At 40.8% G+C, this 13,409-nt stretch overlaps 1 protein-coding gene across 1 annotated transcript in view; it reads left to right on the top strand.

The window, feature by feature from the left end:
- Positions 1–13,409, top strand: part of LOC115221570 (retinoic acid receptor RXR-alpha-B) — a 30,036-nt gene that overhangs the window by 2,064 nt on the left and 14,563 nt on the right. Inside the window, exon 2 of the mRNA XM_029791772.2 lies at positions 12,672–13,266. Coding sequence (XP_029647632.1) covers positions 12,687–13,266 — 580 coding nt within the window. The 5' untranslated portion in view covers positions 12,672–12,686. The remainder of the gene's footprint in view (positions 1–12,671; positions 13,267–13,409) is intronic.

The raw sequence follows: 13,409 nt of genomic DNA, 5'->3' as shown, positions 1-13,409 counted from the left end.
AGTCGTATTTGAGCGAATGTCTGAGTGGTCTTTACACATTCATCCATTCATAGAATCACCCAATTGTAAATAAACCGCCACAGCTTGGTTTCGCTGCTCCATTCAGACGTGGAACATTATCTCCACTTCACTGAAGAACCTTGTAATACAGCATCACTCTATCTTATCTATCTACCTATCTATCTGTCTATCTATCTGTCTGTCTGTCTGTCTGTCTGTCTACCTATCTATCTGTCTGTCTATCTGTCTGTCTATCTATCTATCTATCTGTCTACCTATCTATCTGTCTATCTATCTGTCTATCTATCTATCTGTCTATCTATCTATCTATCTGTCCGTCCGTCCGTCCGTCTGTCTGTCTATCCATCTATCTATCTATCTGTCTGTCTATCTATCTGTCTATCTGTCTACCTACCTATCTATCTATCTGTCTGTCTGTCTGTCTGTCTACCTATCTATCTGTCTGTCTGTCTGTCTGCCTGCCTATCTCTCTCTCTATCTACCTATCTGTCTATCTCTCTACCTATCTCTCTATCTACCTATCTGTCTGTCTATCTGCTTATCTGTCTATCTCTTTATTTACCTATCTGTCTCTCTATTTATCTCTCTCTTTCTCTCTCTATTTGTCTGCCTATCATCAATCGATCCATCTGTCTGTCTATCAGTTCATTCATTGATTTATAAATTTGTCTTTGTTTACACAAACGAGAGAAGTAGAACTCAATACACAGTGCTTATGATATCTTCAAGATATATGTATATATAATAATGTGTGTGTGTATATATGTATATACATGCACCCACACACATACGAAGCCTGGAAGCTGCTTAGGGTTTAACTTATTTTGTCCTAAACTCTACGTTTTATTCGTTTAATGTTATCGGTTGGTGATTGTTCTCGAAAAGGCTTCCAGCCAAAATGATCTCAATGACCGACTTTTTTTACTACTCACATCCACCCACATCCACCCTGGACGGGTATCAATAAGCTTTATGTGCAGATCTGGGTGCACCGCATGAAGTATTTTTCTATTTTGCAGTGCATGTGACCCACATAAGTATGTGTGTGTATGTGTATATATATATATATATATATATATATATATATATATATAGACAAGTCGCGCGCACATAGTTTTGTGTGTGTGTATGGGTATATATAGGTGGGTGTGTTCTATGAAGATTACAGTTATCTGAAAGGTCAAACTGTATATAAGTATCTATGTTGTATAGATGTTTGTGTGTATAAAGTGTACATGTATGTCATTATTAATCGGCCAAATCTCTGATTGACACAAACACCAAAGTAAACATCTACACCCAGAAACCTAGGACGGTCGGACACACACGCGCGCGCGCTCTGTTTAATCCTGTTTGTGTGTGTGTGTGTGTATAAACACTGACATATTTCTCCACCCACAGGCATACATATATACGCATATGTGTGTGTATATGTATGTACGTACGTATATATATGTATGTATATATATATGCATGTATGTATATGTGTATGTATATACGTATATGTGTATATGTATGTATATATATATGTACATGTGCTTCGTTGTTGATGTGGAGAAGGCACTTGATAGGGTTCCAAGAAGGGGACTGAGTGGGCATTGAGGAAGAGAGGTGTAATGGAGGTAATAGTGGGGGCAGTGATGAGTTTGTATGAAGGGGTAAAGACAAGAGTGAGAATTGGAATAGAGTTGTCGGAGGATTTTGTGGTGAAAGTTGGTGTGCATCAGGGATCTGTGTTGTCACCATTGTTGTTTGCAACAGTGGTTGATGTGGTGATGGAGAGCGCAAGAGAGGGATTGATGATGGAGATACTGTATGCAGAAGACCTTGTTCTGGTGAGTGAGAGGTGCAATGCTTTATGGGAGTGAGACACGGTGTTTGAGGGAGAGAAAGATGACAATTTTGAGAAGGACCGAGAGAGCAATGGTAAGAAAAATATGTGGCATGAGGCTGTTTGATAAGAGGAGGACCGAGGACTTGATGAGGATGCTGGGTTTGGAGGGATTGGTGGAATGTGGTGGTATGGGTGAATGGTATGCGGTGGTATGGGCATGTGTTGAGGAGGGATGAGGAGCATGTTCTGAAGAGGATGCTAGAATTTGAGGTAAATGGACAGCGAAAGCGAGGTAGACCGAGGAAAACATGGAGGGGACAGGTGGAGGAGGAGATTGGGAGGGTTGGCTTGAGAAGGGAGGACGCCCCATACCGGGCACAATGGCAAGATGGTGTGAGGGCGGTTGCTATGGAATTGAGGAAGATCTGGCCACTCCCATTAACGGGGACAAAACCTGGATTTAAAATGATGGATGATGATATGCATGCATGGAGGGAGGGAGTGAGCTTGTGTTTACACAAACATTTGATCACTAGAAACATTTGTGTGGTTGTTTGGTAAAAAATTGTCAAACTCTCATATGTCGTCTAACGACGGGAGAGTCCGTCATATTTATATCATCCATTGTCTGTGCTGGCATGGGTTGGACAGTTTCGGCAAAAGCTGACAGGCTGGGGAGCTGCACCAGGCTCCAGTCATGGTTTCTGTGGCTGGATGCTCTTCTTTAATCCCAACCATTTTACAGAGTGTGCTCAGTGCTTTTGTCTGGCACCACCCAGGTGCTTTTACAGGTCACTACCATGGGTGCTTTACACAACCAGAAGGATCAGTCTTAACGCCTTCTGCTGTAAGGTAGGGGTCTTCTTGAGCACAGTCAGGCACCAGGTATCTTGGTCCTTTGTCGCCTTGCCCGGAAGGTTCAGCTTACCATAGGTGTATGTGGGTATGTATATATACACACATATATATATATATATATATATAATACCCACATATGTGTGTGTGTGTGTAGTGGCTGTGTAGTAAGAAGCTTGCTTTCTGACTGCATAGCTCTGGGTTCAGTCCCACTGTGTGGCACTTTGGGCTAGTGTCTTCCAATTTTCGCCTCAGGTTGACGAAACCCTTGTGAATGGATTTGGTGGTTAGAAACTGAGAGAAGCCTGTTGTGTGTGTGTGTGTGTTTGTTCTGCCCCTTCCCCACTCACTGCTTGACAACTGGTGTTGGTGTATTTACATCCCTGTAACTTAGCGGTTTGGCAAAAGAGACTGATAGAACAAATACCAGGCTTAAAAAGTGCATAAGTCCTGAGGTTGATTCATTCAACTAAAAATTCTTCAAAGTAGTGCCCCAGCATGGCCACAGGCTAATGATTAAAAGAAATAAGACATCTATGGAATGTGTGTGTAGCCTTATGTTAATGTTCACATTTTCATTCTTTTGTGGACAGAATTCGTTGAGGCAGTTTTTGTTTAGTCAGCCGTACTTCCGGTTGCCAATTCTGTTCATCTGTTTCCGGATGAGTTAATGCTTCCCCATGGCCAGACATGTTGGGCATTGAAGGCCAGAAACAAACAACATTGCTTGTATGACAACTCTTGTTTTACATATCTGTTGTACAATGTTAAGACAAGGAAAGACACACACACACACACACACACACGTGAATCCAGTTCGTTCACTCACAAGGCCTAAATTGACCTAAGGCTACAATAGAAAAGAACTTGACCAAGATGGTGCAGAATGGGACTGAACCTGGAACCCTAGAGTTGGGAAGTGGACTTCTCAAACCACTCAGCCTTGCCCATGAGAAGGATGAGTAAAATCCAAAGTGTTCACCTCAGTGGCCCTTAATGCTGGAACCTGGCTAGCAGAGGGTTTCAATGGTAGGGTAAAGGCTACACCTTTTGGTTAACCAAACAATGATTCGTTGTACTCCGGTCAGTTTTTTATAGGAACACCTCACCAACTCAAGGGGTGGATTTCAAATAGGTAATTATATTAAAAGAGGAGTCAAATCTTTGCTCCAGACAGTTTGGTGAAGAAATGCCATTTATTTCTTATTGCATTGAAAGTTCTACAACTCCTTCAACAAATTTTGTGTCTGTTCACTTCTTCAGACATCACAATCAACTTAGCATTGATTTGACTTCACTTTGAATGAAAATTATTGTGTGCGTGTGTGTATGTATGTATGTATGTATGTATATATATATATATATATGTATATATATGGTGGAGGCGCAATGGCCCAGTGGTTAGGGCAGCGGCTTGCAGTTGTAGGATCACGCTTTCGATTCCCAGACTGGGCGTTGTGAGTGTTTATTGAGCAAAAACACCTAAAGCTCCTCTAGGCTCCAGCAGTGGGTGGTGGCAATCCCTGCTGTACTCTTTCGCCACAACTTTCTCTCACTCTTTCTTCTGTTGGCCTGCCCGCTTAGCCAGCGGGGTGGCATCACTTGAAGGCTAAAACAATGCAAAGCGCATTGTGACCAGCGATGTGTAGCAACATCTGATAGCCTGGTCAGTATAGTGACAATTGTGGTAAAACTAACAGAATGGCTTGAAGCATTTGTGTACTTACCACATATTTATCCAGGCACCAGTGTGGATAAAATGGAATCTATTTCCTGACATTGCAATTTCCAGAGGTATCCATCAATGGGTGAACAGTCTTATTGGAAGACTGACCCCTCTTCTTCCTCTACCCCATACTGCACCCCACAAGTTGATTTTAATGACTCAATACAGTAATACCTTGATATATAAGTTAATTAATTCCCAGAGAAAACCTGTAAACAGAAAATACAACTCGTAAAAGCTCGTAAACCTGGGGTCTCATAAAGTGAGGTATTACTGTATTTATCTTTCTTTAAAATTAAAATTTTGTTGGTCCTCAGTAGAATTGTCAGGGCACCAGAGCCTCTCAAAGGTCCTCTGTGTCTGTGATCCTTTTGGAGTTGATAAAAGGAAGTACCGTTCAAGTATGGGGAGAAGGTGATATAGTCGAAGCCATGTTCTCTCTCTCTGAAAATCTGTGACCTTGAGCTAAAGGTAGAAGTCAAGAGTTAGTATTAAAGATAAATTTCGACAATATTTGTTTAATGTCAGAGATTAATTAGCAAAACAATGTTTTTCAGAGTTGAACTTGTCTAACGAGTGTGACTTGGTGTGAAGCCATGGGTTAAAACTGAAATCCTTCTGACATTTTTAAACTGGTTCAACCTTTGGCATTCTGAGGTTTAACAATTATTTATTCACATTGGTTTGAATTAATCATGCATCAATTCGTAGCTTTGAGATTTCGAGGATGTGGTTGCTTATTTTTAGAATGACATTGTAGGTTCAGTGTGAGAGGCCAGCTCAGGCAGATTTGAACATAAAATAGGGGGAACATTTGGGCAGGACATGGCTGGCTGAAATGTTAAAGGCTTACGTTTCTTGGTTTTTAGGATCAAACAATGAAGAAATCTTGACCTCATCCTCATCGTTACTTTCGCATCCACTTTTCCATGCTTGGATGGATCAGACTTTCCGTGGCTGGTTGCCTTTCCTGTCACAAACCCTCACTTATTTCCCAGCAACTTAATATTTCCCCATTGTTGGGATATATTATCACAGACAACTGGAAACAAGACGTCTTGGGCAAGTTCCTTCAGTCTTCTGTAATCACAGGCCAACCAATGCCTTGTGAATGAATTTGGAAGATGGAAACTGCATGGAAGCCTGTCGTGTGTGTCTTTGTGTTCCCACCACTTGACAAACAGTATTGGTTTGTTTACATCCCTGTAACTTAGCAGTTTGGCAAAAGAAACTGATAGAACAAGTACCAAACTTGTATGTAAGTACTGGGGTCGATTTGTCAGTGCTCCAGGATGGCCACAGTCCTATGACTGATGCGAGTAAAAGATTAAAGATATATTTGTTTGTTTGTTTCCTTGTCTTGAACTCGTGTCATCGTCAAACAATGGCGTTTGTTTCTAATCTTCTGCCCGAAGACATTCAGTAGTCCTTATAAAAGATGAGAAAGGGTCAATTTTTATCCCTAGACATCAAGGACAAGGGGAAAGACCACGATACAAAGCTTTTAAACAACTCAAGCAAACCCTCCAACCAAACATGCTTTGGTTTTTCTCAGATGAGAAAATTTTCTGCTAGGATCAGATGGTGAATACACAGAGCAACCGTTGGTTTTCCATGTCCCCAAAACATGTAATGAGAGTGATAAAAATCAAACATCCAGTCAACATCATGGTGTTTGAAGTGATCACTAGTGATGGCGACGTTATGCCTCCATTCATATTCCCACACAGCCTAAGATTCAACACAGAGGCCTACATCAAGTGCCTGGAGGAGGTAGTGCTGCCTGGATCAAGAGGGTGGCTGCTGGAAGACCCTATGTCTGGCAACAGGACTCTGCACCATGCCAGACAAATTGGAGAACCCAGTCATGGCCGTCAGAGAATTTGTGCGACCACAGAACGATCACGCTCGAATGGTGCTTTTTACGTGCCACCGGCATAGAAGCCATTTAGCTGCTCTGGCACCATCACAGTCGGATGGTGCTCTTAGTGCTCCGCTAGGATAGATGCCAGTCATCGAATTTGATTTCGATTTCACTTGCCTCAACAGATCAACAATGGCTGGCTGGGTAAGTAATACATAACCTACATTAATATTATTAATAGTATCATGTATATTGACTTACTACTATATACTATTATGTGATATTACATAATCATGTGTGTGTGTATATATATATATATATATATATAGTATTGTATTAGAGAGAGTTATTTAAGGAATGGCCCAGATGATGCCAGAATCTTGATTCTTTATTCTTTGGTAAATGCACCTCATGACATTCAATATTTATGAGGTCAAAATTACATCTGGTTCTCTCTTTGACAATCTTGCCTCCACCGATGTGGTGGTGATAGAGGTGGGGGTATCACAACATATGTGGTGGTGGTGGTGGTGGTGGTAGCAGAAGGAATATCACATAGGATGGTGGAGGAGGTGGGGGTCAGGACAACATATCACATGACATTTCTCTCAACATTTTTGCTGCAATATAATAATAAATATTCTGTTAATCTCAGACTGTAATATTAACTCCCCATTATATTCTGGTGGGTTAATTTACCATGTGATTCCATGGCTGTGGTTAAGAGGTTTCTTTTCCCCTCCAAATGGTCTGGGGTTTGTCCCTCACTGTGCGGACACTTTTGCTTGCTGTCCTCTGCAATGGCCATGAGTTGACCAATATCTTCTCAGTAAAATCAGTCGATAGAAAAGGGATAAAACCTGCCATATTGTGTGTGTGTGTGTGTGACACGTGTCTCACTTTACCAAGCAGACTATCAAATGTTGTTACACATTGCTGACCACAGTGCATTTCCTTTGCATTGTTACAGCTTCTAAATGATGCCACCTGGCTGGCTAGGCAGACATGCCAATGTATATCCATGTATGTTTATGTGAATGTATATACATATGTATGTATGTATATGTGTGTATGCATATGGTAGATGTATCTGTGTCTGTTGTTGTTATGATTGTATGTATGTATGTCCTGGGTACATATGTCAGTCTTTATCCAGTTTAGCTGATATTTGACATAAGGGTACATCTTTTCCATTCTGTCATCCAACATAGGGGTACGGATTTTGCAGCCAGGTAACTAACATTTAACATCAGGGTATGTGTTTCTCAGGACAAACAGATAGGTTTTTTTTTATCATTTTCTGAAATTCTTTTCCACTTCTGACCAATAAACACAACAAAAAATACCCAAGACCATTGTATACCCACAAACACTATGATGGATATTAGAAATATTTACTAATTAGAAAATTAATATATCTAGAGTAATTAAGGCTGCTTAGCAGCATTTCAGTCATCTTTATGTTCTGAGTTCAAATTCCACTGAAGTCAACTTTGCCTTTCATCTTTTTGGGGTCAATAAAATGAGTACCAGTTGGATACTGGGGTGAATCTTCCCCGAAATTACTAGTTTTGAGCCAAAATTTGAAACCGGTATATTAAGAGTAATTAGGTTAATTAATATGGTATTTTCAAAAACGTTTTTTCAGTAAAAAAAAAAAAAAAAAATTAATAAAAATTGGAAATAAATTCTGTTCTGAATGGAGCTGAGTTTGAACCATCATCTCAATGGTTTGAAAGTAAGAATTATAAAAGAGTAAACAACATCAGAGCCAGATCAAGTGAAGATTGTCTGTGAATGGTTTCAAAGTAATTTATTCCAAATAGAATTAATGCGATTATTGCATCTAGTTTTGGTTAATTAATAAACCTCAGTGAAGCCAGTCAAAGCAGCTGCTGGTCAAAGATTGTGTTGGACGTGTGTGGGTGTGTGTGTGGGGGTGACAGCAGTGTCAGGAATTGGTGTGATCTTGCATGTGTGTGTGTGATATTGTGTGTGTGTGTGTGTGTGTCTAACAATACTCTCAGTACTAGTTGAGCAGTTGTTGTGTAAAGTGGGCGGCCATAATTATATTTTGTAGACTTAAGTTGGCAAATGTTGAAGCTTTCCCAGTCCTTAAAAAGCAAAACTGACCATTTCCAATGTTTGAGTTGGTTTGTTTCCCTACAATGAGGATTTTGTCTCCATCACAAAACACAGAGAATGGTTTTCTCACAGGTTCAAATATGCCTCCTCAAGTATATTTGAATTGGAAGCAAGTTTAATGTTTCTACACCTCACCGCTTGCCTCTTCCAACTTTTACTTTCTGATGTTGTTATGCGTGAAGTCAACTTGGAATATTGTCAACCAAAATGGCACAGTGACACCTCCTGCCAATATTTCCCAACCATTTTAATTTTTTATTACTTTTTTACTTGTTTCAGTCATTTGACTGCGGCCATGCTGGAGCACCGCCTTTAGTCGAGCAAATCGACCCCCAGGACTTATTCTTTGTAAGCCCAGCACTTACTCTATCAGTCTCTTTTGCCAAACCACTAAGTGACGGGGACGTAAACACACCAGCATCAGTTGTCAAGCAATGCTAGGGGGACAAACACAGACACACAAACACACACATATATATATACATATATACGACAGGCTTCTTTCAGTTTCCGTCTACCAAATCCACTCACAAGGCATTGGTCGGCCCGGGGCTATAGCAGAAGACACTTGCCCAAGATGCCACACAGTGGGACTGAACCCGGAACCATGTGGTTGGTAAGCAAGCTACTTACCACACAGCCACTCTTGCGCCTATTTTTAATAATTCTGTAAAATGTAATCTTTATTTATTCACATTGTTTCGAATTAATCATGCATTGTCTTATGGCTTTGAGATTTTGATGAGGTAACTGTCAATATTTAGAACGATATTGTTCGATTGATGTGAGAAGCTAGTTTGACCATAAAACGGCTGGAATATTTTGGCCGGAGGATGTGGTCAGTTTAAATGCTGAAGGCTTAAACATTTCAAGGGGAAATTCTCGGTTGCTATGTCTAGCTTGGCAAGCTGCTCCATAGAGGCTTCCTTGTCTTGCTGCTGTCTCAAGTCCTGCTCTCTTTACAATAGAACCATTTTGCAATGAATAGAGTCAATAAATACAAAGGTTCCACACAAGAAACTAACAACGTTTCTCATTTCTTGTCTTTTTTAATGTTGCTTTGTCTTTCTCTCACAACTGCTCTCTTTTCACATCCCATTCTCTCACCTCTTTCACTGACTCTCTCTCTCTCTCTCTCTCTCTCTGCCTCTTTCACTGTCTCTGTCTTTCCTCTTCCTCTCTCTCTCCCTCTCTCTCCTGCCACCACAGTTTACCAGACAGTCTGTCCTTCTGGGAAGAAGAAAGAGAAGAGCCTCCACCAACTGGTTTCTCTGATTTCATGGGAGAACCCGACACCTCCTCCTCCCACTCCTTCCCATCCTTTCTGTCCATTTATTAGCTGGGGGGAGGGGGGTATCGCTTCCTCCTCTGATACAAGAAGATTAATACAAGTCTTTCTTAAAGCTTTTGTGTCCAACAAATGCGGTGGTGGCCACCGCAGCAGCAGTGGGAAATGTATTTATATCTCTTCCTGATTGACCTTGAAAATAATCTCAATGGATTCTCAACGTCCTACTCTCCCTACTCTCCCTCTCTCCTTCCTCTCCCCACCTGCTTTCTCTCTCTCCTCACCACCACCTCTCTCCTGCTCTGCGTGTGTATGTGTGTGTGTGTGTATATATATATATATATATATATATTATATATATATATATAGATATATATTTTATTGACTGTAACTTTGCAGTTTTACCAGTCCTTGCAATATAATTTTGACTTCGTTTTATATAATCCATGTTGCATCTATTTTAATTTTAAACTTAGAATCATGTTTAATTGAGTTTATTTCTGTTAAACCAGACATTTTGTTATTTTTAGTCTTCACCGTTTTAGTTCCAACTTGGATCGATTTTCAAGTTTTCAATTCTTGAAATGATAAACAAATTTGTTCCTAATTTTCTTTTTACGTTATTTTTATATATTATTTTTCTTATATCCATTAACTTTATAGCTTTTTGATAAGACAACCTTTTTCCCTTTTAATTTTGTGAATTTTTTTCTTCTGATTAATTCTTTCTGACTTCTTCAACCCTTTTCATTTCCAAATCCACTGCCTTTCTTTTGAAAATATTCTTTTAACCCTTTTACTTGTTTCAGTCATTTGACTGTGGCCATGCTGGAGCTCCGCCTTTAGTTGAGCAAATTGACCCCAGGACTTATTCTTTGTAAGCCTTGTACTTAATCTATCAGTCTCTTTTGCCGAACCGCTAAGTTACGGGGACCTAAACACACCACCATCGGTTGTCAAGCGATGTTGGGGGGGACAAACACAGACACACAAACATATACACACACACATACATACATACATATATATATACGACGGGCTTCTTTCAGTTTCTGTCTACCAAATCCACTCACAAGTCTTTGGTCGGCCCGAGGCTATAGTAGAAGACACTTGCCCAAAGTGCCATGCAGTGGGATTGAACCCGGAACCATGTGGTTGATAAACAAGCTACTTACCACACAGCCACTCCTGCGTCTAAAGAATTTATTATAAAAACTTTGTTGCTGGTGTTTGGAACTTAGTTCATATGAAAATATATCTTTTATCTTTTCCTTGTTTCATTCATTGGACTGTGGCCATGCTGGGGCACCACCTTGAAGAATTTTTAGTTGAATGAATCGAGCCCAGGACTGTTTTTCAAGCCTGGTACTTATTCTGTTGGTCTTTTTTGCCAAACCGCTAAGTCAAGAGGACATAAACACACCAACACTAGTTGTCAAGCAGTGGTGGGAGACAGACAGACAGACACATACACGACAGGCTTCCTTTCAGTTTCCAGCAACCAAATCTACTCACAAGGTTTTGGTCAGCCTGAGGCTGTAGTAGAAGACACTTGCCCAAGGTGCCCTGCAGTGGGACTGAACCTCAAAGCCTGTGGTCAGGAAGCAAGCTTCTTACCACACAGCCACGCCTGTTACCTATTTAATGGGAAAAAACACTTAATTTAAATCAGGAAGTGCCAACAGATGTGAGGCTAGCCTCAAGTGGTTGGATATCGAAAGGATTAAGAAATACTAATCTCAAAGCCAAATCCACAACAACATGACCTCTGACCTTCAAATCCACTTTGGCCAGCGATGTTGTCTGCTTTCAATCAATCTAAGAAATTATAGGATTATTTACTAATTAGAATTTGCGGAACCATAAATTAATGAGTCAGAGCTTGAGTTTCTATAGACCAGTTTTATACCTCTTGTTTATATATACCCTCCCTGTAGGGGTAGTATTGGGGCTGGTTCTTTTTAATTGAGGCTCTGCCCCTCTACATAATCTATACCTGACAAATCTCTTCCTCGAAACCCATCTTCCTAAAATCTCCCCCATCCCTCCACCCCTATTCATCACTCACTGCATTGCTCCCCCCTTCCTTTTCACATTGTTGGTTTTATGACCTTACCCATCTCCTCACCCTATCCATTCCTCTCTACCACTTCTATTCTCTTCTCAGGGGTTTCTTGAAGGTACAATCGACACACCTTCTTCGTCATCCTCTTTCTCCCATTTTCCCCTTTCCCAACCTGAGTAGCCATGTACCCCCTCCTCTTTCATCACTTGGCACAAAGCTGCCACCCTCAATACCCCTCCCATTCTCAGTTGACGTCCAGCTGTAGAAACCACGCCAAAGCAAACACAGAAGCCTGGGGCAGGTCTCTGACTTGCCAGCTTCTGTCAAACTCTCCAACCTATGCCAGCATGGAAAATGGACTTTAAATGATGTTGGTGATGACTATGAAATTATGTGAATTTTTTAGAATTTCTTGCAGGAGTGGCTGTGTGGTAAGTAGCTTGCTTACCAGCCACATGGATCTTGGTTCAGTCCCACTGCGTGGCACCTTAGGCAAGTGTCTTCTACTATAGCCTCGGGCCGACCAAAGACTTGTGAGTGGATTTGGTAGACGGAAACTGAAAGAAGCCCGACGTATATATGTATGTATGATGATGTTTGTGTGTCTGTGTTTGTACCCTCAACATCGCTTGACAACCGATGGTGGTGTGTTTATGTCCCCATCACTTAGCAGTTTGGCAAAAGAGACCGATAGAATAAGTACTAGGCTTACAAAGAATAAGTCCTGGGGTTGATTTGCTTGACTAAAGGCGGTGCTCCAGCATGGCCATTGTCAAATGACTGAAACAAGTAAGAGAGTAAAGAGAAAGTGATGTTCATTTGTCTGATTTTTTTTTTTCATTTCTTTTACCTTGGTTTTTCCATTTTCTTCAGGCATCTTCTCTTTAAATGGCTGACACGGCAAATGAGAATGCCGTCGACATTTCAGAAAGCGATTCTGTCCAGCAGTGCAATGAAGACCCCTTAAACTCCTCAAAGGAACTTGTTATCACGATCCAATCTCCAGACAAGTTGAATTCCTTGACATCCGATTATTCGGATGCTGAGAGAAGTTCCAACATTGTTCTGGAAAACCAGGAAATGACATCCTCCAACAACTGTTCCCCGGATCCTAAAGGTAAACTCATCATCACGATGCCTTCTCCAACCTCATCACAAATGTCAAGCGGAACCGAAACCATTCAACTGGAAATCTCCAATGGATCATCAATCGACCAGAACTCCCCTACCATGGAAATGGACCAGTCTAATATCGGATACTGTTTAGTGTGCAATGATCTTGGGTCGGGCTATCACTACTCGGCATTTTCTTGCGAGGGGTGTAAAGGATTCTTTAAACGGACTGTCCAGAAGAATTTGATTTACAAGTGCAAAGACAGCGGCCACTGCATCATCAACAAATTCACCAGAAACAGCTGCCAACATTGTCGCTTCCAGCGTTGCCTGCAAGTTGGCATGAAAAGAGACGGTAAGTGGAATATGTCCTCAAAGACACTTCTGAGTCTACTTTGATTCTTTTGCAGAGTCTATCAAAGTTGTCGTTAATCATATCAACTCAACTTGTTGTCTATTATAGATTAGCCTTATGAGTGGATTTGTTCAAAGGAAACT

The sequence above is a fragment of the Octopus sinensis genome, linkage group LG18 (assembly GCF_006345805.1).
Source record: "Octopus sinensis linkage group LG18, ASM634580v1, whole genome shotgun sequence".
Classification (NCBI taxonomy): domain Eukaryota; kingdom Metazoa; phylum Mollusca; class Cephalopoda; order Octopoda; family Octopodidae; genus Octopus; species Octopus sinensis.
The sequence above is the reverse complement of the archived record's forward strand: the minus strand, read 5'-3'. Positions and strand labels throughout refer to the sequence as shown.